This window comes from Mastomys coucha, unplaced genomic scaffold, assembly GCF_008632895.1.
Source record: "Mastomys coucha isolate ucsf_1 unplaced genomic scaffold, UCSF_Mcou_1 pScaffold13, whole genome shotgun sequence".
Classification (NCBI taxonomy): domain Eukaryota; kingdom Metazoa; phylum Chordata; class Mammalia; order Rodentia; family Muridae; genus Mastomys; species Mastomys coucha.
The window spans coordinates 11,534,672-11,556,370 of NW_022196895.1; the positions used below are offsets into that span (position 1 = coordinate 11,534,672).

The window sequence follows — 21,699 nt, forward strand, 5'->3', positions numbered from 1 at the left end:
ATAGAAGTCTTTATCGTTGGTAGATATATTTTGAACTATTATGGATAAAAATATTTCTTAGATTTGTTTTAAATAATTGGAAAGTGAGTAAAAGGCATAGGTGAAACATGATTGTGTAAGAATTGATCATTGCTTAATCCATGTAGTGGTATAGATGGTTTTGTTTTGTTCACAGGTGGAGCAGTCTCTGGCTTGTCCTTCCTTCAGTCTCTGCTCCATAGTTTGTCTCTGCAACTCCTTCCATGAGAATTTTGTTCCCCCTTTTAAGAAGGAATGAAGTATCCACATTTTGGTCTTCCTTTTTGAGTTTCTTGTGGTTTGTGTATTGTATTTTGTGTATTCTGATCTTCTGGGCTAATAACCACTTCTCAGTGAATGCATACCAAGGATGTTCTTTTGTGATTGGGTTACCTCACTCAGGTTGATATTCTCCAGATCCATCCATTTCCCCAAGAATTTCATAAATTCCTTGTTTTTAATAGCTGAGTAGTACTCTATTGTATAGATATACCACATTTTCTGTATCCATTCCTCTGTTGAGGGACATCTGGAAACTGTTGTTTCCAGTTTCTGGCTATTATAAATAAAGTTGCTGTGGAGCATGTGTCCCTATTACATGTTAGAACATCTTCTGGGTATATGCCCAGGAGTGGTATAGCTAGATCCTCTGGTAGTAGTATGTCCAATTTCCGGAGGAACTGCCAAACTGATTTCCAGAGTGGTTGTACCAGCTTGCAATCTCACCAGCAATGGAGTTGTGGTCCTCTCTTCCCACAACCTCTCCAGCATCTGCTGTCACCTGAGTTTTTTATACTAGCCATTCTGACTGGTATGAGGTGGAATCTCAGGGTTGTTTTGATTTTCATTTCCCTGATGACTAAGGATGTTGAACATTTCTTTAAGTGCTTCTCAGCCATTTGGTATTCGGGTTATTTGGTTCTCTGGAGTCTAACTTCTTCAGTTCTTTGTGTATGTTGGACATTAGCCCTCTATCAGATATAGGATTGCTAAAGACCTTTTCCCAATTTATTGGTTGCCGTTTTGTCCTATTGACAGTGTCTTTTGCCTTACAGAAGCTTTGCAACTTTATGAGGTCCCATTTGTCAATTCTTGATCTTAGAGTGCAAGCTATTGGTGTTCTGGCTAGAGGTATATGTAGCTAAACAAAACCAAACTATTAGAAATAGTAGCTCTGTCCATTGCTAAAGCTTTCTTGAGTGACATAATGAGTTCTTGTTGTTTCAGGTCGTCCAGCAGCCTTCAGCAAACAACGTGAATCAGGTGACCTCTATTTCCTATTCCTCGCCATTGAGCACTCAGACCTGTGGGCAGAAGACACCAGTGCATGTGGTAATGCCTACTAGTAAGTTTCCTCCACGGACATGCTTGCATCCCAGCTTCACCCCGTGCATCTGGAACATGGCAGGGCTTGTACCTGTTGTGTTAAGACAAGAGAAATCAAGAGAAGACTAAAAGATCTGTTTCATTTACATAAACATTACATTGTAGACTTATATATTGTTTTGAAATAAACAATTGCTTAAAGTATTATATTATGTAAAACATTCTAGCAGTAAATCGTATTAAAAATAAACCAATATAAATGAAATATGATCAACAGTTACCTTTCAAGCATGATGTTTTTTATAATGATGTTAATTCTAAAGACAATTTGAAACTATATAAAAACGTAATCCAGAGTTGTTTGTAAGCTGATTTCTTATACAGGGTTTACATTCATTAGCTTATTTAAATTTAAACATAGTTCTGGGCAGCTTAAGACATTTTTTGATTATTTCATATTTACTAGAAATTTACTGAATTTTTCCTAATGTGACATGATTGCCTTTTGGGGGAGGTATTCTACTATTTTCTTTCTTGTTTTGTTTTTACAGCTTCCATCATAAAGCAAATTACTCTTCCTGGAAATAAACTTTTGTCGCTTCAAGCTCAAACATCTATTCAGAACAATAAAATAAAAGAGAATGGACCAACATGCTTCAGGTAAAGGAAGTCAGTAGTTAAAGCTTGGTCTGATGTATGGACGTCAAGTTTCAGGGAAAAAGGATGGTGAAGAATAATGTCTAAATAAACAGATTTGAATGTTTTAAATTCAGTAAGCATTCTAATAAGAGATAGCCCTGGTTTGATTCCTAGCACCCACATGGGAATTCATAACCTTATTTCTAATGGATCTAATGCCTTTTTCTGGCCTCCACATGCAATTCACGGACATAATGTGGGCAAAACAACCATATACATTAAATAAAATTAAAAATTAAAATTTCTAACAGAATTTTTTGGAGTGTAATTTATAAATAGCAGACACAAATTGTACATGCTTTTTTCAATGCATTTTCAAGCTGTACATCTGCTACAATGTGTGTGGGGGGCTTATGCCCAGTCCCTTCATACTCTTTGGGTGGTGGTTCAGTTTCTGTGATATTCTCAAGTTCTACCCATTTGCCTGCAAATTTCATGATGTCTTTGTTTTTAAAAGCTGAATAGTATTCCATTGTGTAGATGTACCACATTTTCTCCAGAATTTTAAGTCTTGTATTAAGTGTTTGATCCATTGCTCTTTTTGATCCAATTTACTTTCTTAGCGGTTAGAGATAAGGATCTTCTTCCATTCTTCTATTTGTGGATATTCAGTTTTCCTAGCACCATTTGTTGAAAAGGCTGAATTTTCTATAATTTTTTTTTTTGGTTTTTTTTTTTTTTTTTTTTTTTTAATTAGGTGTCTTTAATTTCTGCACTAAGATGTTCTTAAAAATACTTTTTGGTAATTTGGGTCACATGTAATCTTATACATATTATAGTGTATTAAGATATGTATATAGAGGTGGGTTTCTTTTTTGAAACAGTATTACTGCTACCTTTGTCCAAATGAAACTAAAAACATGCCCTTAATGTTGACTTCTATTAAGTAAGAAAGAACAGTAATATATGTTGTTGTTGTTGAGAGATACCTGGTTAATCTTAACTTTTGTTCTGAATTTGTGACTTTTTCACTAGAAAATACCATTTTGTATTTAGCTTCTTGGTGTATCTGGGATGAATATTAGAAGTTGTATAGTGTTTAAAACACCAGAGGGCACCAGAGATTCAGGTTTCATCTCAAACAAGGTAATAGTGTTATTTCATATGTTGTATATTACTTCTAAATTCTAAACTGATTCTCAAGTTTTTTTCATATTGCAAAGGGAATCAAGTTCTCTAATATATTTTAGATTGTGTTTACCTTTAAACATACGCATCTTGTTTTGTGTGTTGTGTGGTATGCATACAAATAGTATGTATTGTTTATGTGCTGCTAATACATGTTTAATCGTTTAATACATGTTTAATTTTCGGATAGTGATTTTTAAAAAGACACAAAAAAATGTCTGGTGACCAAACCAAACTCTCCCATCTTTGAGCTAGTAGAGAGAGTGAGAGAAGGTACATTCATGTTAGCTAGGCCCACAGTAGATTAGGCATGATGTTAAAATCCAACTGAAAGACAGCAGTTCAATGACTGACATGCTACATAGGAAACTGCACATAGTGTCTTAGAAATGAGATCATGAAGTCTTTTAAAGCTGTTAAATACTGTTCTGTAGAGAAAATTCTCTACAGTTTCCATATTTTTGATTTTGAGTAGTTTATTGTTATATAGCAATTAAAAGAACAAATAATAAGTAACAGCTAAATGCCATTATCAAATCAGATGTTCACAGCACCCAGCAGGCCTGATAAACAGTCATACATGAGTAACCAATTGAGACTCCTTGAATAAGCTTCCAGCTACTCATTCCACTGAAGGGATTTTTATAACATTAGATAACCAATTATAGCCTCCATTAGAAATAGTTTACGTTCCAGCTGTTCTCAAGGGTGCAGTGTTTTTAATAATGCCTTAGTGCTTCTTTCTTCCTGTCACAAATGGAGGAGGTCAGTCTGCCCCAGCAAAGGGTTTGAGCACACTGGGGATAAACATGCTTGAGTCTGAGATTAGGGGTTCCATTTTGCTTTCAGTTTGTACTTTCCAGCAAGTACAGACAGCACATGGCAATTTACTAATATAATTTATATTACAGACATAGTAAATGATGTTCAGGAAAAAATTATTTTTGTGCTTAAGCATATAATAAATTGATGAAAAACCTTAGTGGTGAGCAAAGGTTAAAAGCTATGAGGCCTGGAGTTAGGTTTATTGGTCATGCCTATCCCCCAAAAGAATCAAAGATGTTGATAATACTTTTGTGATTCATGCAACAAATTTCTTAGCAGGACTAATGTAAGTGAGAAGTACAAATACAGGAAAAGACTAATGGATACTTTTGAAAACACCTTACTATTTGCTAGTAGAGTATAGAGTATTCAGGAATTTCAGAATTACCTAGTAAACTTGTAAATGTTTGGATTCTAGGCTTATCCAAAATGGTATGCCTGGAGACAAATGACTGGAATCTGGTTTTAAAATGTTTTAAAGTATTTCTGATATTCACCACAGTTTAATAAATACCTACTGTTCTCAAATGCAGCCTGAAGAAAAGAATTTTAAAACCAATTCATTAGGGTGTTACATAGCATCAGTGAAGTGAAAGTAAGAGACTCAAAGTGCATTTAGTTAGGGAGGCTTTATAAGAAGAGAGGATGGCAGTGATTCATTTGTTTTTTACTCATTTTACATTGTCTACATTTAAAGTTATTTAACATGATAGGCTTTTTATTTCATTCTTCAAAAATAATATTCATGCTTAATTTCTAATAGTTTTAGTTTTTCATATGGCTTTCATTCAAGAGCACTTGGTATACCTATCCAGTTTTATTTTCATTTTTTTATATGGGATGATTGATAAGTAGAAATGGGAAGAGTCATTCTTACCACAGTTGTCTTACAAATTATTAGGACAAAGTCTGAAACCTTGGTGTCTACCTCAAATTTCTAATTGTGGTTCATATTACGTAGGTGTGCTTTTTAAGGAATAAATCAGGACTGATGATGATGTGGCTCAGTTGGTAGTGTCCGCCAAGCAAGCTGTCTTAGGGTTTCCATTGCTGGAAACGGACATCATGATCAAAGCAACTCTTATAAGGCCAACATTTAATTGGAGCTGGCTTACAGGTTCAGAGGTTCAGTCCATTATCCTCCAGATTGGAGCATGGCAGCATCCAGGCAGGCATGGTGCAGGAGGAACTGAGATTTCTACGTCTTGTTCTGAAGACAAACGAGAATACTGACTTCCATGTGGCTAGGAGGAGGTTGTCAAAGTCCACATTCCATAGTGACACCCTTCTTCCAACCACTTCTTGGGCCAAGCATATTTAAACCACCATAAAGCCTGATGATCTGAGTTTTATCACAAGAACCCCAGTAAAAGTGGAAGGAAGAAATAACTCCACAGAGTTCTTCTCTGACCTCCCTGAGTGCCTTTCCAACACACACACACAATTTTAGAAACAAATCTTTAAAAAAATCTCAATATCCTTTAATTAAACTCTATGCATTTCTGTTTTTCATTATACCGAATAGAAACCATGAGTGCTGTATATGGTTGTGTTTGATTGTGAGAATTTCATTTTAAATATACTTTCTAGCTGATCCTAAAGCCATTAAAGTTGGCTGGAGAAATGGCTCTGCAGTTAAGAGTACTTATTTCTGTAGAGGACTCAGGTTCAGTTCCCAGCTCACAACTACAAATCCAGAAGACCAAATATTCTCTAATGGCTTCTGCAGACATCAGACACTCATGTGGTATATACATATACATACATGCAGGCAAAAATACTCTTGCATATAGAATATAGAATAAAATTTTAAAAATCTGAGAAACACTGCACTATATTATGCTACATCTTACTTAATAGAAAACTGAGGAGAATTTCCATGCAGAAAGTAACTTAAATGTAAGTATACATAGAAAAATAAGCAAGTTGTTATGCATGTTTATAAACATGTAGTTAAGCAGAGTGGCTGCTTGGGGAAAAGAGGTTAAAAACAAGATGGTGGCAAACTTACTTCACCAGAGGTGAGTAATTGAAGGGAAGATGCTGAGTGGCTGGGATTCATGATACCTAGCTCATTTTTTTTGTAGTTAAAGAAATTCTTATTTGACTAAAATACAAAGCATTTTACTTCTCACAAAACTCAAATGGGAAATCAGACTGAAAAGTAAGAACTGTTCATGTTTTTGTTCTCCACTGTCCAGGGTACCAGCCCAGAGCCTATTACTGTTTTTCTCTGTCTCTCTGTAGTCTTTTCTTTCTTTTTCCTTTCATTTTATATATATTTTTTTCTGTAGTGTACTTTGCCCAACTGTAGAACAAAGTGTTCTTAACATGTTTATAGGAGCGTAAGCTAACTTATGATGTTTGTTAGAGCAAATATATTAAATGTATTTTCAATTTCAGAAGCTTAGAGTTTACAAAGGGCTTATGGGGAATGTTACCTCCATCATAAGTTAAGGAACATGTGGACTTCTTGTTTCTATGATAAAAATTTCCTCTTTAGTCCTCGGTCTAATGGTGGGTACTAGTGTTCTACCCTTTTACTGAAAGTACAGTTTCAGAGACTTTAAATTTTAGTTTACTTAATAATTGGTAGAGTCAGGATTACAAGGTAGACAAAGTGATTCAGAACTGCCATTTTTTAAATAGTCTCTCCTGCTTATTATATTGTCCTAGACAGCAAGCGCATTATTTTAAGGCATATAAAAATAAATACCTACATGCAAATTATATACTGCCTTGTTAGGAATATGGTCAATAAATCTAGTTTCTTTTGGAAATTGAGACAAATACATTGAACATTAGATTAGATACCATATTAAGATCTGTTGTAATTAGCAAAAATGTGTTCTCAGAAGTTTGAAAATGCCAATTTGAGAAGTAATTGAAATATTTAAAAACAAATTAGGCAGATGTTTTAAAATTAAATATTTAAAGTTAACCTAGCTTATAGATTGGACTTTGATGGCTAAAAAAAATAAGAGAACAAGGCAAACTGAAGATTAGACAAGAAGGCAAGACCTTAAGCAAAGGCAAGAAGCAGGAGGAGCTGTTAATGATGGAAGAGAGAGGGAGTGGGAAAACTAGGGTTAGGGTAGGCATATAACTCCATCTCCTTCAGAAGAATTAGTCTAATTCAGAGCTCAATAGCAGAAAAATGTAAGTAAGTAGACATTAAGCAACAGTTAACTTTATCAAGAGCAAGCTAATTAGATGAGTTTCAGAAGACAGACTGCAAGATAAGAGGGTGGTACCTAGTTTGTGTGATGTGATACTCCAGACTCTTGAAGGCTTTCTACTAAGGTACTAAGTTTTCTTTGCTAAGTGTCCTTAAAATAATAGTCCATTTCACACAATACCTCCATTAGAAGGCCCTGTATTACACCTAAAGCCTTGGTTCAGTGGCTTTCTCTTTTTTCCTTTAAAATGAAATAAAGCCAAAACAGGACCACCAACATTTCTGGACATGATAGCTTCGGCTTTGTCCTATGCTTTCTTGCTTTTGTTGCTGCCCATGGTGCCTTTGTTTTCCCACTGTCTGCCCCTTTGATTTACTCTCTCTTTTGCCCTCCATCAGTAGAGGTCCTCCTTGCTTCTGTGGAAGTGCTCACTGGTAGCTCTATCAGAAGGAATTGTGATTAGGTTGGGAGAAGTAGTAATTATTGGGTAGTTAATTGCCTATTTATTTATTAGAAAAAGCTTATCTTTGAATTAAATTCTAGTACTGGTATTTGAACTCGTAATACATAGGCCTGGAACTGATCTCTAAAGCCAGTTTGAGTTCCCGATAGGAACTGTGCAGGAACTCTTAACAGAAAAGAAAAATGCTATTTACAGGGTTCTGCAAACAAATCTCATTCATGAGCATTCAATCTTAACTGTTTCTGTGTCATAACTTTTACTTATGTATTTATTATTAAAGTTTTATTTTTATCTTATATATATGAGTGTTTTGCCTATCTCTAACTAAGTGTAACACATGCATACAGTGTTCACTGCTGTGTCCAAATCCCTACAGTCAGAGATAGTTTTACCCTGCCTTGTGGGTGTTGGAAGTCAAATCTAGGTCATTTTCAAAAGCAGCAAGTGCTCTTAACCATAGCCATCTCTCCAGCTGCATAAACTTTTAATTTATTTATCATTTTAATTTTTTGAAATTATAATATATAATTTACCTCCTTTCAGTCCTTCCCAATACCCCTGACCTTGTACTATCTCAAAATAATGGACTCTCTTATTACACACACACACACTCTTATATATTTGAGTACAACTTTCTTGGTCTATGTAGTTACCTGTAAGGTTATGATCTCCAGTCCACCTGTGAAATCTATTTTATTTCCCTTTCCTAGGGAGGTCCATGTGTACCCCCACCCCCCCAGCCCTTTTTGTTATTTAGCCTTTTTGAATCTGTAGACTTTAGCATGATTACCTTTTTACTTACCAGCTAATATCTACTTATAACTAAATACATGACATGTTTGTTTTTCTGGGTCTCGGTTAACTAACTTGGGTTGTTTTTGTTGTTGTTGTTGTTGTTGTTGTTATTGTTTTTTTATTTCCACCTATTTACCTATAAATTTCACACTGTCATTTTTTTTTAACAGCTGAGTAATACTCTATTGTGTGTAAATGTACCACATACATATTCTTTGCTCATTCTTCGGTTGAGGAACGTCTAGGTTGTTTCTAGTTCCTGGCTATTAAAAATAAAGCTTCTGTGAGCATAGCTGAGCAAGTGTTCTTGTGGTAGATGGGACATCCTTTGAGTATATGCCCAGGAATGGTATAGCTGGCTCTTGTTAGATGAATGGTTAAGTTCAAAAACATAAGTAACAACTCATGCTGATGAAGATGTGGAGCAAGGAACACTCCTCAGGTGATGGCGGTTAAACAACCATTTTGAAAATCAATATGGCGGTTCCTTGGAAAATTTGCACTCAATCTATAATGTTATACATTTGTGGCTACTGTGTTTTGTTTTAATAAATAAATAAATACATACATACGTACGTACATACTTACATTGTATAATGTTCAAATCAGAGTGTTGTATTTTACTGTAAACAGTGGCCATATCTTTTTGACGGAAACATTGAAGATCTTGTGTTATTTGTTATTTTTACAACATGTCAGTTATCTTCTGTAGTCACTCTATGGTACTGAACATTGAAACTCAGCACTCCTACTTATTCTTAATCTAGTACCCAGGCACACTGGAAAATTTGTAATATTTACTTAGACTTTTTAAAAAGGTTTTTTTTAAGAGTGTAATCCTTGTTTAGGTAATTATTTCTACCATTTTATAGTTTGTGTTTAAATATTTAAATCTGGACATAACACTTGATTTATATCAGTTGGAAGTTGATTTTTAGAGCCAATAAGAACTTTGTACATTTAATAGATGGAATTTATTTTATTATGAAGGTTTCATGTGTAGATAGTAATTTGTTCTTTTTTCTTTATCCTAGTACAGACACCTGTACGTGTTGAGCTGTCACTAGGCTGCATGATGATGAAGCCATCTTTTTTTTTTTTTTTTTTACTTTAGGCTTGTGTCTGGCATCTTTCTTTCATTTGGCTCATTTCTGTGTATTCATGTGGGGACTTTTTCCTCTCTTACGTTTAATGTGCTGCTTTTTAAAGGTGGACATTAGGGGTTATCATTTCCTAAGTATTTGATAATTATAATTTGTTCTCTACACAAATGATCATCATAGGAGGATGTATAATATAAATCTGTTTGACACAGAGTTCGTGATGTGCCATTTGCCTATCTTTTTATGGGATACTTTTTTAATATAAAATACCACTTTTGTGTATTAGTATGTGAATCATGAACAGCTAGACTATTATTACATATGGTGGGAAGGATGATCGGAGAGAATTATATTTCCTCACTTCTCTTAAGTAGTACACATCTTCATGTTAGCACTACAGCCAAACAACAATCCTATGAGATTAATTTTACTGCTGTAAAGCAAGGATCCTAAACCTATTTCATGTTTCTTTTTGTATATATGTATGTTCATGTATAGAATTTTTGAATATTTTGCCAGTAAGTTCTTTGTAAGCTATTGCTTGACAGTATGTTTTAATGTATTCATTCGGTAAGTATAAGCATGAAAAAACCGAATCATAAAAACAAAGTTAATTTTAAAAATAGATTTCAGAATAGCTAAACAATTTTTCAAGGGACTTTATATGATAGGACTTTTTGTGACCTAGTGTTTCTGCCGCTACTAAGTGGTGGAATAGTTGAGTACACATGGGAAATCTGAGGGGCTTTTAACAATCCTGGATGAAAGCAAAGAGTCAGTTTTCATTTCCTTGCCTTTCATTGTAGAGGATTTGTGGATGGCTTGGTAAGTCCAAATCCCTTTTGGTGTGTCTCACCACAGAGGAAAAGATAAACTCTGCACCACACAGCAGGTTCTCATTTCTCCTCCAGGAAGCGTCCTCTTGTGCTTACTGGTGTCAGTTTAATTTTAAAAGCTTAAGGCCAAAGATGGGCATTCTTAAATTCACTTCATTGGGTAAACTCAATAAAATAATGTTGTTATTTATAAGAATGATCTGATTTTGTTTGTTTTTTGTTTTGTTTTGTTTTGTTTTCTCTATGCAGCAGTCTGACCTTGAACTGGCTCTGTAGCCAGTGAACCTTTTACTCCTGGTTCTTCTACCTCCACTTCCCCAATACTGGAATTACAGAGGGCACTACTATACTCGGCTAGGACCTTATGTTTCTTTGCACTCTGAAACTGTGTGCACGAGTGAAAACACACACACACACACACACACACACACACACACACACACACACACACACACACACACACACACACACACCCTATCCAAAAGTATAACTTTCTCTCTCTTTAGAGGTGAAGATGATATCAATGATGTGACTTGTATGGCAGAGGTCAATCTTGATGAAGAAAATGCCTGCATCTTAGCAACACATTCTGCCTTTGTTGGCACACTCATTCAGTCATGTAAAGACGAACCATTCCTTGTCATTGGAGCACTACAAAAGAGAATTTTAGACATTGGTAAGTGTAGAATTATGATTATTGACCCAATAGGAATGCTGGTTGAGGGAAAATATTATTAAAAGAGATGGCCTGGGACTCTAAAGCTTATATAAGGCTCTGGAAATATTCTAGGATTTCTTGAATATTACAGAATAAAGCATTTTCCATTTAAAAAATCATAACCTTTTGTTTCTGGATAGATAATATGTTAATAATTCATTTTTATGACAGTAATAGAGATACATTTTACACAAACATTTAATGTGTACTTATTTTTAAAATCTTACTCCTTGTTGGTCCTTAGATATGCATGTAGGCAAATAAAAGTTTATGTTAGATATTTTGTTCATAAATTATAGGAGTACTAGCTGGGCGGTGGTGGCTCACGCCTTTAATCCCAGCCCTTGGGAGGCAGAGGCCAGGGGATTTCTGAGTTCCAGGACAGCCTGGTCTACAGAGTGAGTTCCAGGACAGCCAGGGCTATACAGAGAAACCTGTCTTGAAGAAACACAAAATACAACAACTATATATATATATGTGTGTGTGTGTGTGTGTATATATCTATACATATATATATATATATATATATATATATATATATATATGTACATTAGGAATACTTAATAAGAATCAATTTTTTTCCTTGTACCAACCTGAAAATTTAATTTTACTTTTATTGTAGAAGAAAGCTGAGCTAGAATACTAAGATTTTTCTCTAGGTGCAGGGTGGTTTTTAGGTGGCTGCAGTGAGTGAATGAAAGAAAATGGAAGATAATGTACTCATTATTTGGAACCAAATTTCAATTTGTGAAAGACTATAAGACCTCATATTAAATAATAAACAAGATTGGAGATTTTGAATGAATTGTACCATATTTGATCTACTTCATAATTAACAATAAGTATTTGATGTATAATATGTTGAACACTTTTTTTTTGTTGTTGTTGTTTTCAAGACATAGTTTCTCTGTGTAGTCCTTGCTGTCCTGGAGCTCACTCTGTAGACCAGGTTGGCCTTGAACTCAGAAATCTGCCTGCCTCTGCCTCCCAAGTGCTGGGATTAAAGGCGTGCGCCACCACCGCCCGGCTATGTTGAACACTTTAAGACTGTATTATATGTTTTTAGTGAGCAGTTAAGAGTAGTTTCTCCTGGTTAGTTTCTTGTCAGTTTGACACAAGGTAGAGTTACATGGGAAGAGGAGCCTCTATTGACTTGCTTGTAGTGCCATGTTATTCAGAGCAGTGGTTCAATTCCTTCTACATTTTATTTCTAGTTTGATTAAAATCTTTATTAAATGATTGTTTTCAGTTTTAAAAATATTAAATACTACTTTTAATGCTGTGTATATGTGTCCAGTGTGTGGGTTTAAGTATTTCTGTGAGGTGCCTGCAGTGGCCTGATGTGTAGAGTCCCCCTAGAGCCGGAGTTACAGGTGATTGTGAACTTTTACACTGTGGGTGTACAGTGTGGGTGGGAACTCAGTCTGCATCCTTTGCCAGTTTTTCTAAGCCCTGAGCTATATATTGATTCCTGTATGATCATTTTCTTAATGTTTGATGAGAAGTTAAGATAATCAACATTTTCCTACATATGCCTAGGTGATAGGGCCACTTTGTGACACAGCTGCTGAACCTTCTTGGTCCAGACCAAAAGCAAACATGTACATCATATAAATACTTGAACAGGACTGTTTGTTATTGGGCTTTTGCTTCCGTAACAAAATACTGTAGCCATGAAGGCTTGGATGACTTGTAAGTTTTGACACTGCTCTGGAATAAAGCAGTCAGATCTGGATGCTCTCTGGGATTTTTGGTCAGGGCCTTCTTGGTGACCCTTCGACAGCTCTCTTTATGTGTTCTACTTTGACCTTATTCTTGAAAGTGGAAATTATGCCTTCCATCTCACCATCTACAGCAGGCAGGAAAGCTAGCCCCATTTATCACCAGATGTAGCAATCTGGAGAGCAGGTTTTTCACCTCACCTAGGTAACCCCGCTGAACTGGCTGTGATGATAAAATCAGTGGTGAGCCAGCTCCCAGCGCATGAGCACTGGAAAGCTAGCCTGACGTGATGTGGGCTAGGGAGAGATGCCCTCTGCCCCTTGCCACCTTTGGTAATTAGGAGGGAAAGCAGGCCCTGCACCAGAGATGTTTTTTATGTTTTGTTTATTTTTAGTTTTCCCTTTCAGGGATGGGGTTGTTGCAAGAGCAGAGTGCGGATAAGAAGGGTCAGGGAGAGGAGTTAGATTAGGATACATGATGTGAAACTCACAAAGACTCAATAAAACATTTTCTTAAAACAATAGAAATTATACATTTTCTGGAAGAATTTTTGAGAATGTTTTCCTGTGTGAAGGTTAGATTAAATGTCAGTATTCTTCACTTTTCCTCTAATCTCCTAAATTAAATTGTAGACATACATACAATAAAGTTAGTAGTAACTGGGCAAGCAGTAACTAGATCTCCTTAATTATGTTGGTTTTGTTTAAAACATATTAAAAGTGGGAATTAATCTATAGTTTTAACTTGTAATCTGAGGTATGTTTCTAACTTAGTGAAGGTATTTTTGAACATTAGCCGTTATATACCCTCAGGAATTATTTATTAACACTTGTTCATTACCAATACTTAAATATTACAGGTTTTAAAAAAGAATACCAGTTATTATTATTTTTTAGTTTGTTGTTCTGAGCATCAAATCTAGAGCCTTCTATTGCAGTATAGATTTTAAATAGATAAATTACTTCTGTTTTTTTTTTTTTTTTTTTTTTTTTTTTTTTTTTTTAAGATTTATTTATTATTATATGTAAGTACACTGTAGCTGATTTTGGACACACCAGAAGAGGGCGTCAGATCTCATTACGGGTGGTTGGGAGCCACCATGTGGTTGCTGGGACTTGAACTCAGGGCCTTCTGAAGAGCAGTTGGTGCTCTTACCCGCTGAGCCATCTCTCCAGCCCTACTTCTGTTTTTTAATTTAGTTTTTAAATATAATTATTTTCAAAAATCTTTCCCCAAGCACTAATTTTAAGTGCTTATTTTTTAAAAGATAAATCATGAAGTAAACTTGGCTACCTTATGTCTAGTTGTAATATACATATTATGTGTGTGTGTGTGTGTGTGTCTGTGTCTGTGTCTGTGTTTGCATGTGAGTTCTGATACACATGGAGACTAGAACCATTGATCCCCTGGAGCGCTAGGAATCGAATTAAGGTCCTCTAGAAAAGCAGTAAATGACTCCTACTAAGTCCAGCCCAGTTGGGGATATAATTTTAACCATTGATTGTTTTGAAATTTTACTGTTCCTTGTATTGAAGACCCAACTAATTATTTATGCTGAGCATTTTAATGAAGTGTCTTTGTAGTGGATTTTTTCCCCACTCTGTTTCATACTGAAATTGGAAATGAGTTTAGTTTTTCACAAAGTAATGAGTTAACATTTTGAAGGCTTAGTTTAAAAGAAATTGGATAATTTTAAATTTTCTTCCTATTTAGTGTACTATGAACTACATTTCAAATTTAAATTTAAATTTACTATATAATAATGTCAATTAAATTATGTTTTTGCTGTAGTTAAGCCTTTGAGACTATGAGAATGTATTATATAAATTAGCATACAAAAATCAAATACTACTTTTAAATTACTATGAAGATATACATGCATGCGGGCATGTATGTGTGTGTGTGTTTTAAAATAACTACAGAGGCCTTGAGAAGTAGCTCAGTGAATAAAACACTTCTCTGCAAATATGAGGACTAGATTCTTTGTCCTTCACACACATGTGAATATACATATATGCATGTACAACACACACCTAGGCAAGCACAGACACATATACACAGAGACTTTAAAAATACATCTGTCTTAGATTACTTACTCCCTGTATGTTTAGATTTGCATATCTACTGAGGCAGCCAAGTATATTGCCCCTAAGAAATAGTTCAAACACTGATATGATTGTTTATAAGAGAGCTACTGTTCTTGTGTTTGCCATTTAATTTTTTCCTTAAAACTTTCTTCCTTATTACCACCAGGATAAAGCAATTTGTTCATAAAAAAAGGAAGTTATTAAACTTGATAATGAAACGATGAGGTTTTGAGCATATTTCAGCTTGTAATTTAACAGGTAAATTTATGAAAACATAACTAGTGCAAAATATAATTGGCAGTGGACAAGAAGTATATAGGTATGTTTTATAGACAAGGAATTAGCAGATTTATAATTTTAGTTCACTGAAATAAATGTCATGAATTATTAACAGTGTCAAACAGGGTAAAATGTGACTTTCTATTTTTTTAATTAATAAAATTAACAGAATGTAGCACTAATTTCTGCAGTTACCATTTTCCTCCCTGAACACTAAACTTGATTTGTGTTCTTATTAACTTTGTCCTATAAATGACCTTGCAAGGAGAATGATTCTAGAGGCTAAGGGAAACAATGTCTATATTTTCTGAGGCTCCGGGCTAGGTTTTATTAATGTAATGTCTAAGATCTTTGAAGTTGTGACTTTACCAGGAAAATCATAATCTCCAACCCTTTTTTCATAATGGGTATGACTTCCAGGGGGAACTGAATACCTGCTGTGCTAATTATTTCAATTATAAGTCACTACTAAAACATGTAATGGATTTTCTCTGCCTCTACAGGTAAAAAGCATGACATTACAGAACTTAACTCTGATGCTGTGAACTTGATCTCCCATGCAACACAGGAGCGATTACGAGGCCTTCTAGAGAAACTAACTACAATTGCTCAGCATCGAATGACTATTTACAAGGTAAAGAAAATCATTAAGGAAATAGACTTTCATCTCCTGAGGAGTATTAAAGGTAGCTTCATGGACAAGGTCCATATCTGGATGTATTTTTAGAATTGTTGAGACATATATTTCTTGTTAGTAGGAAAGCAGTTTCCTTAATGATTTTACTTAGATGTGCTTACATAGTAAATCAAATTAAAATAGGTTTGAGGTAGTGTCCAAGTAAGTTTGTTGTTGTAAATTGGAGTATGCACCTGTTTTGCCTGAGGCTCCTCCTCAAGGCTTGATTAGGAAGAGGATTGTGTTAGGATGGAATATTGGTTGTTTTCTCTTTGGTAGTCTGGACTCACTAGTGGCCACATATGTTTTAGTTAGCGATTTAGTTACATGATGACGATGAGTGCTGATCCTGGTGTTCTTAGTTGCCATTAGGAAAAACTAAATGCAAGAAGAGCCTGCCTAGTGGTATAACAAATAACGTACCAAGATGAAAGCACTTACTGTATTTGAATTGTAGCTTTTATTGCTTCTTGGTCTTTAGAGTAAGATCAGTTGTGAACTGAAATTTCAGAGGTGGGCAGATACCCTGAATGATTATGGATTTTAAGAAAAGATAGTGGAATGAAAAGGAATAACAATACTCTTCTTTATTAAAAAGCACAGAGGGCTAGTTTTCCAACATATTGGTAAATAGATAACTTCATGAGGTTTTAAGTTTGCAGAAGGGGTCATTCACTGCCTAATCTTCATAGCCACACAGATTAAAGGAAATTCAGGATATCTGCTACTGCCTCCCTAGTAAGCTTGCAGGAGAAATCATCTTACTTCTGCTTCATGTCAAACTTCAGAAGACCTATAGTGATTAAGGTTCTTACTTGAAAACTCCTTGTGATAATAATTTGTCAGACTGACTTAAAAATACAGAATAAGCACCAAGAAAAGCTGTGAGAAACAAAGTATCAGTATTTCATTTTACAGGAGTCTAGGAATCTGCTCATTTTTGTAGGTTATCCATCATTTCTATCAGTTCAGTTGGTGCTACTAAATGGCACCTTTGTGCTTTGATTCTTATTTGTGTCTTCCCTTTTCTCCTTATTACTCTAGCTAATCTTTCCCCTGTTTTCGTTTTCTTTTTTATTTTATTTTTTTTATTTTAGATAGTTTCTTTATTTACATGCGAATTTCTCCATTCCCAGTTTCCCCTCCAAAACACAAAGAAACAAACAAAAACAACAAAAACAAACCCCTGTTGCCTCCCCCTTCCCCATGCCTGCCACCCCGCCCATTCCCCTGTTTTCTTAGCCATTACAAAGAACCTGAACATTTCAGTTTCATTGACTTTGCTTGTGTGTTCTGAATTTTATTTCTGTTCTGGTTTTTATTGTTTCCTTTGTTCTACTAGCTTTAGGTTTACTTTGCTCCTTTTTCTTTTTTCTTTTCTTTTTTTTAATTACGTAGGAGGTGAAATAAAGGTGTTCGTTTGAGATTTTTCTCTTCTGGGTAGACAGTTACCACTATGGATCTCTGCATGTAAGAGATCACTGTATTTCATACAGTTGGGGTGTTGTCTTTTATTTTGTCTATTGTCTGTTTTTTGTTTTATTTTGTTTTCTCTTTGACCTACTGGTTGAATTTCCACATATTTGTGAAATTTTCAGGGTTTTTTTTAGTGCTGTCTTTTTTTTCCTTTAATCTTCACTTCTCTGTGATAAGAGAAGAAACTTCATATGGTTGAAATTATTTAGATTCATTAAGGCTTCTTTTGTAACCTAATACATGGTGTTTCCTAGAGAATGTTCCACATGTGCTTGAATAGAATATATATTTTTTGATCTTGGGTGTAATATTGATACATGATTATTATCTACCTGGTTTTCAATGTTGCCATCTGTTTTTTATTGACAGTTTACATTCAATCTGATGCTGAAACACAGGGTTTTGTTCAGTAATAGAAGATGTATACATGAGGCTCTGAGTTTAATCTTTGATACCAAACAAAAAGTTGTAACCCGGTTTCCTTTATATTTGAGGCCTTTGTTGTTGGGTTTATATAACTTTTATTGTATTGCTGTTACTAAAACAAACGCCTAAGCTAGTGAGTCTAAAGTAAAGAAAGATTTATTTTGGCTCACAGGTTGAGAGGCTGTAATCCATGGAGGGTTAGACTCATTGCTGTCAGTCCCATGGCAAGGACTCATGACAGTAGCATTTCTGGTGAAGCAAAGCTCTTGAGCTCAAGGCAGCCAGGAATTAAAAGAGAAGAAGAGGGGAGAGGCTAGGGTCCTAATATTTCCTTCTTGGCTTGTGACCAAACGGGCAACACATGGGCCATTGAATAATGCAATCTTAATATACATCATCCCATTCTTCCTCCTTGTCTCCATTTAATCACTTAACTCCCTATGTGATCCAAGTAGGTCTTGGACTCCTGGATTCAGAAGATCTCTTGCCTCAGTCTCCAGAGTACTTAGAGTTACCATAATCTGTCCTTTGTTGTTGACCCTAAGATACCTTTTTAACATTAGTATGACAACATAAAACAATCCAACTTTTTCTTTTATTGAAAGTAGGTTCTTTTCTCACATAATAAGGTTCTTTTCTCACATAATATATCCTGATTAATTTCCCTCCCTTCACTTCTCCCAGTTCCTCCCCTCCTTCGCTCCCATATAGATCCATTCCTCTTCTATCACTCATTTTAAAAAAAAGGCTTCTGAGAAATAATAATATATAGTAAGATAAAATATAAAATATAAGCCATCACATCAGAGCTAGACAAGACAAACAAACAAAAGAAAAAGAATCCAAGAGAAGGTACAAGAATCAGAGATCCAAACATTTGCACACTTAGGAATCCCCCAAACCACCAAACAGCCCTTATAACTCTAAGACCCCTTCATGACTGACTCTTACACATTACCAAGTTTGGCTGTAAACATGAGATACATCTTTGACTTGCTCTGAACCACACCTTCTATGCACTAACCCCAAGGAAATAGTTCCAAAAGATTTCATTTCACTGTGCCATTCAAAGTTCTTGTTGTATATAGCCTTCAGATAGTATCTTTCTGTTATATCAATAGCATGTTACTAATATTTGGTAGACCTAAGAAAATGGGTAGTGTTTATCCCACCTGGAAGATCTTAGTCACTTAGCTTAAGGATTCTTCTTAACTGTATATTGTATACGTGACTCCCAACCTTTCAAATGGAATGACCCCCAATCTTTCAAATAGCATGACCCCCAACTGTAAAATTATTTCATTGCTGCTTCATAACTATAATTTTACTACTGTTATATCATAATGCGAATAGATATGTTGAGTATCTGATATGTGGCCCTCATGAAATGTTGTTTGATCCCCCCTCAAGGGGTTGTAACCCACTGTATTATACAGTTACTATTACTATTGATTTATCTTGCACATTTCCCTACATTGGTCACAAGCCAATGTGCTAATGGAAGGAGCTAGAACAGACCCTAGGAAATATTTAGGACACTAGCCTCCCCTCTCTTCTTCTCTTTACATTCATTCTTTAGCATAGCTAGAATTATTTTCTGACTATTATATAGAAAGACAAATATCCTTCTTTAAGCAGAAATGATGACCACCTAATTACAAATTCATTTACTTCAGAATTACAAGCATTTTATAGACCTTAAATGTAATTGTCAATATTAAAAAGATTTGGCCTGGTCCATCTCTGGGGATTTATTTTTATCCACACAATAAAGGAAATCCTATTCCACAAATTATTAAAAAATGAGCCAGCATTTTTTTTTTTTTGGTTTGGTTTTTTTTGTTTGTTTGTTTGTTTTGTTTTGTTTTGTTTTTTTCGAGACAGGGTTTCTCTGTATAGTCCTGGCTGTCCTGGAACTCACTCTGTAGACCAGGCTGGCCTTGAACTCAGAAATCCACCTGACTCTGCCTCCCAAGTGCTGGGATTAAAGGCATGCGCCACCACCGCTGGCCAGCATTTTTAAAAGTATAATTCCCACTTTTTTTTCTACTCTAGACATTATTAGTTAATTTTGAAATTTTTCTTTGGTTGTGTATAATAGTCTAATTTATAATAGACCATAAACTGAAATTTAAATAAAAAAATAGACAGTAACCTGTAGTTTAGTGCTTTTGATCCTGCTTGGTAGGTTTTTGTTTTGTATTGTTTTGTTTTTTAAGACAAGGTTTCTCTGTGTAACCCTATCTGTCCTGAACTTGCTCTGTAGACCAGGCTGGCCTCAAACTCAGATTTGCCTGCCTCTGCCTCCAGTGCCACCACTGCCCAGCTCTACTTGGTGTTTTTCCATTGTTGCTGCAGTCTGTGCTGTGGCCATGGGAAGTTTCACTCTCTAGCTGAAAGGTATTGGGATGGTTCTTTTAGATGCGATTCACCTGATGATGGTGCTAATACAAATTGAGTCTGGGTATCTAGTGCTTTCATAGGTTTGGCACATGAAGACTTCAGTTAGATACTGGAAGGGGATGATGATATTGGGGATATCTGCTACTTAACGAAGGTGGAAGGGCTTTAGTAGGTTAGGGAAAGGCATTCATTTGCAGTAGCTGTAAGAAAAAAGAGAAATCATGCCATGGACCGTTGTGTCCAAATTAGTAAAGAAAAAAGCATGGGAATGTGATATGGTTAAAATTTAGAATGCTTGTGCATCTTTTTAATTTAGTGTTTATTGTCCCCTTTAAATTAAGTTTCTGTCCATAAACTGTCTCCAGAGTTTCTGAACATAGAAATGGTAAAGATGAAGTATTTAAGAAACCACTGTTATTGTGCTTAACCTCTATGCTTGGCCTATAATGTATTCCACATTTTATCGTGTATTATTTAACTTTAAAGACCATTTGGGAATTCTTGTATTAAGCTTGAAGTAAAATAAGTAGCACTAATACATCCTTCTTTCTTAAACCATGTAATACTCTTTTGATCTAGTTAAATACCAACAATAAAAATTTAATTTAAAAAGAATCTTGGGCATATGAAATCTCTTAGTCTAAGTTAATTGAAGCAGCCGTAAGCATCAGGATAAAGTAGAGATGGAATAGTACCGTGCTGGGTTCCAAGCCTGGCACTTACTGTTGAGCTCAATGTTCAGTTGTCTGGACTGTAAGAGTCTCCCCCAGGTGTTGACTGTTGAGACAGTAGAAGGGTATGTATTGATGGGGAAAGACCTTTCTGCCGTGTCCCAGACAAACCACATATATGGATATTTATATTGTAGAGGGAGCTGCATGACTGTGGGTGAAGAAAACTAGAAAATGGTTACATTTGAAAGCACTGTTTTTGTACTCTAGCATACCAGGATAAATGGGACAGTTTGAATTTTGTCATTTTATAGAATATTTATAGTTTTTTTCTTACAGCTCTCATTTGTAAATTATATGCTTTCTCACTACTTAGGAGTCCTAAGGCAGGATGATCTCAAGGTCCAGGGCAGCCAAGTCTGTATAGTGAGAATCTGCTTATAAATAGATAAATAATAGGTAAATAAATAAATTGTATTAAAATCATTTTAAGTAAAGTTTCTGTCTAAATTAGACTAAATTAAGGGAATCTCCAAACCAGGCCTTCTCTATTTTAATGATCCCCATTTTATGTTCTACTTAGATAGAAGTGTTTTAGTTTGTTAAGAGAAAGCCAATGTAACTAGTTTTTTCCCCCTGTCAATTTCAGTGATGAGATTGTTTCTTGCTTTTCACCTAAGATTTAATTTCTCATATTTATGCCTACTAAGATAGGAAATAATGTCACTAAGGGAGATTGGATTATAGGTAATGGTATATTGTACTGTATTCTTTTTCCTATTGTTAGGATCTGTTTGATTTAATTACTTTCCCTGTCTCTGAGAGGGAAAGGAAAATCTTGCTAAAAAAATCTTTCTGAAATATAAATA

At 35.1% G+C, this 21,699-nt stretch overlaps 1 protein-coding gene across 1 annotated transcript in view; it reads left to right on the forward strand.

Moving 5' to 3' along the window:
- The window catches only part of Taf4b (TATA-box binding protein associated factor 4b), a 115,466-nt gene that overhangs the window by 41,172 nt on the left and 52,595 nt on the right, over positions 1-21,699 (forward strand). Inside the window, exons 8-11 of the mRNA XM_031365034.1 lie at positions 1,246-1,363; positions 1,896-2,004; positions 10,879-11,048; positions 15,682-15,812. Coding sequence (XP_031220894.1) covers positions 1,246-1,363; positions 1,896-2,004; positions 10,879-11,048; positions 15,682-15,812 — 528 coding nt within the window. The remainder of the gene's footprint in view (positions 1-1,245; positions 1,364-1,895; positions 2,005-10,878; positions 11,049-15,681; positions 15,813-21,699) is intronic.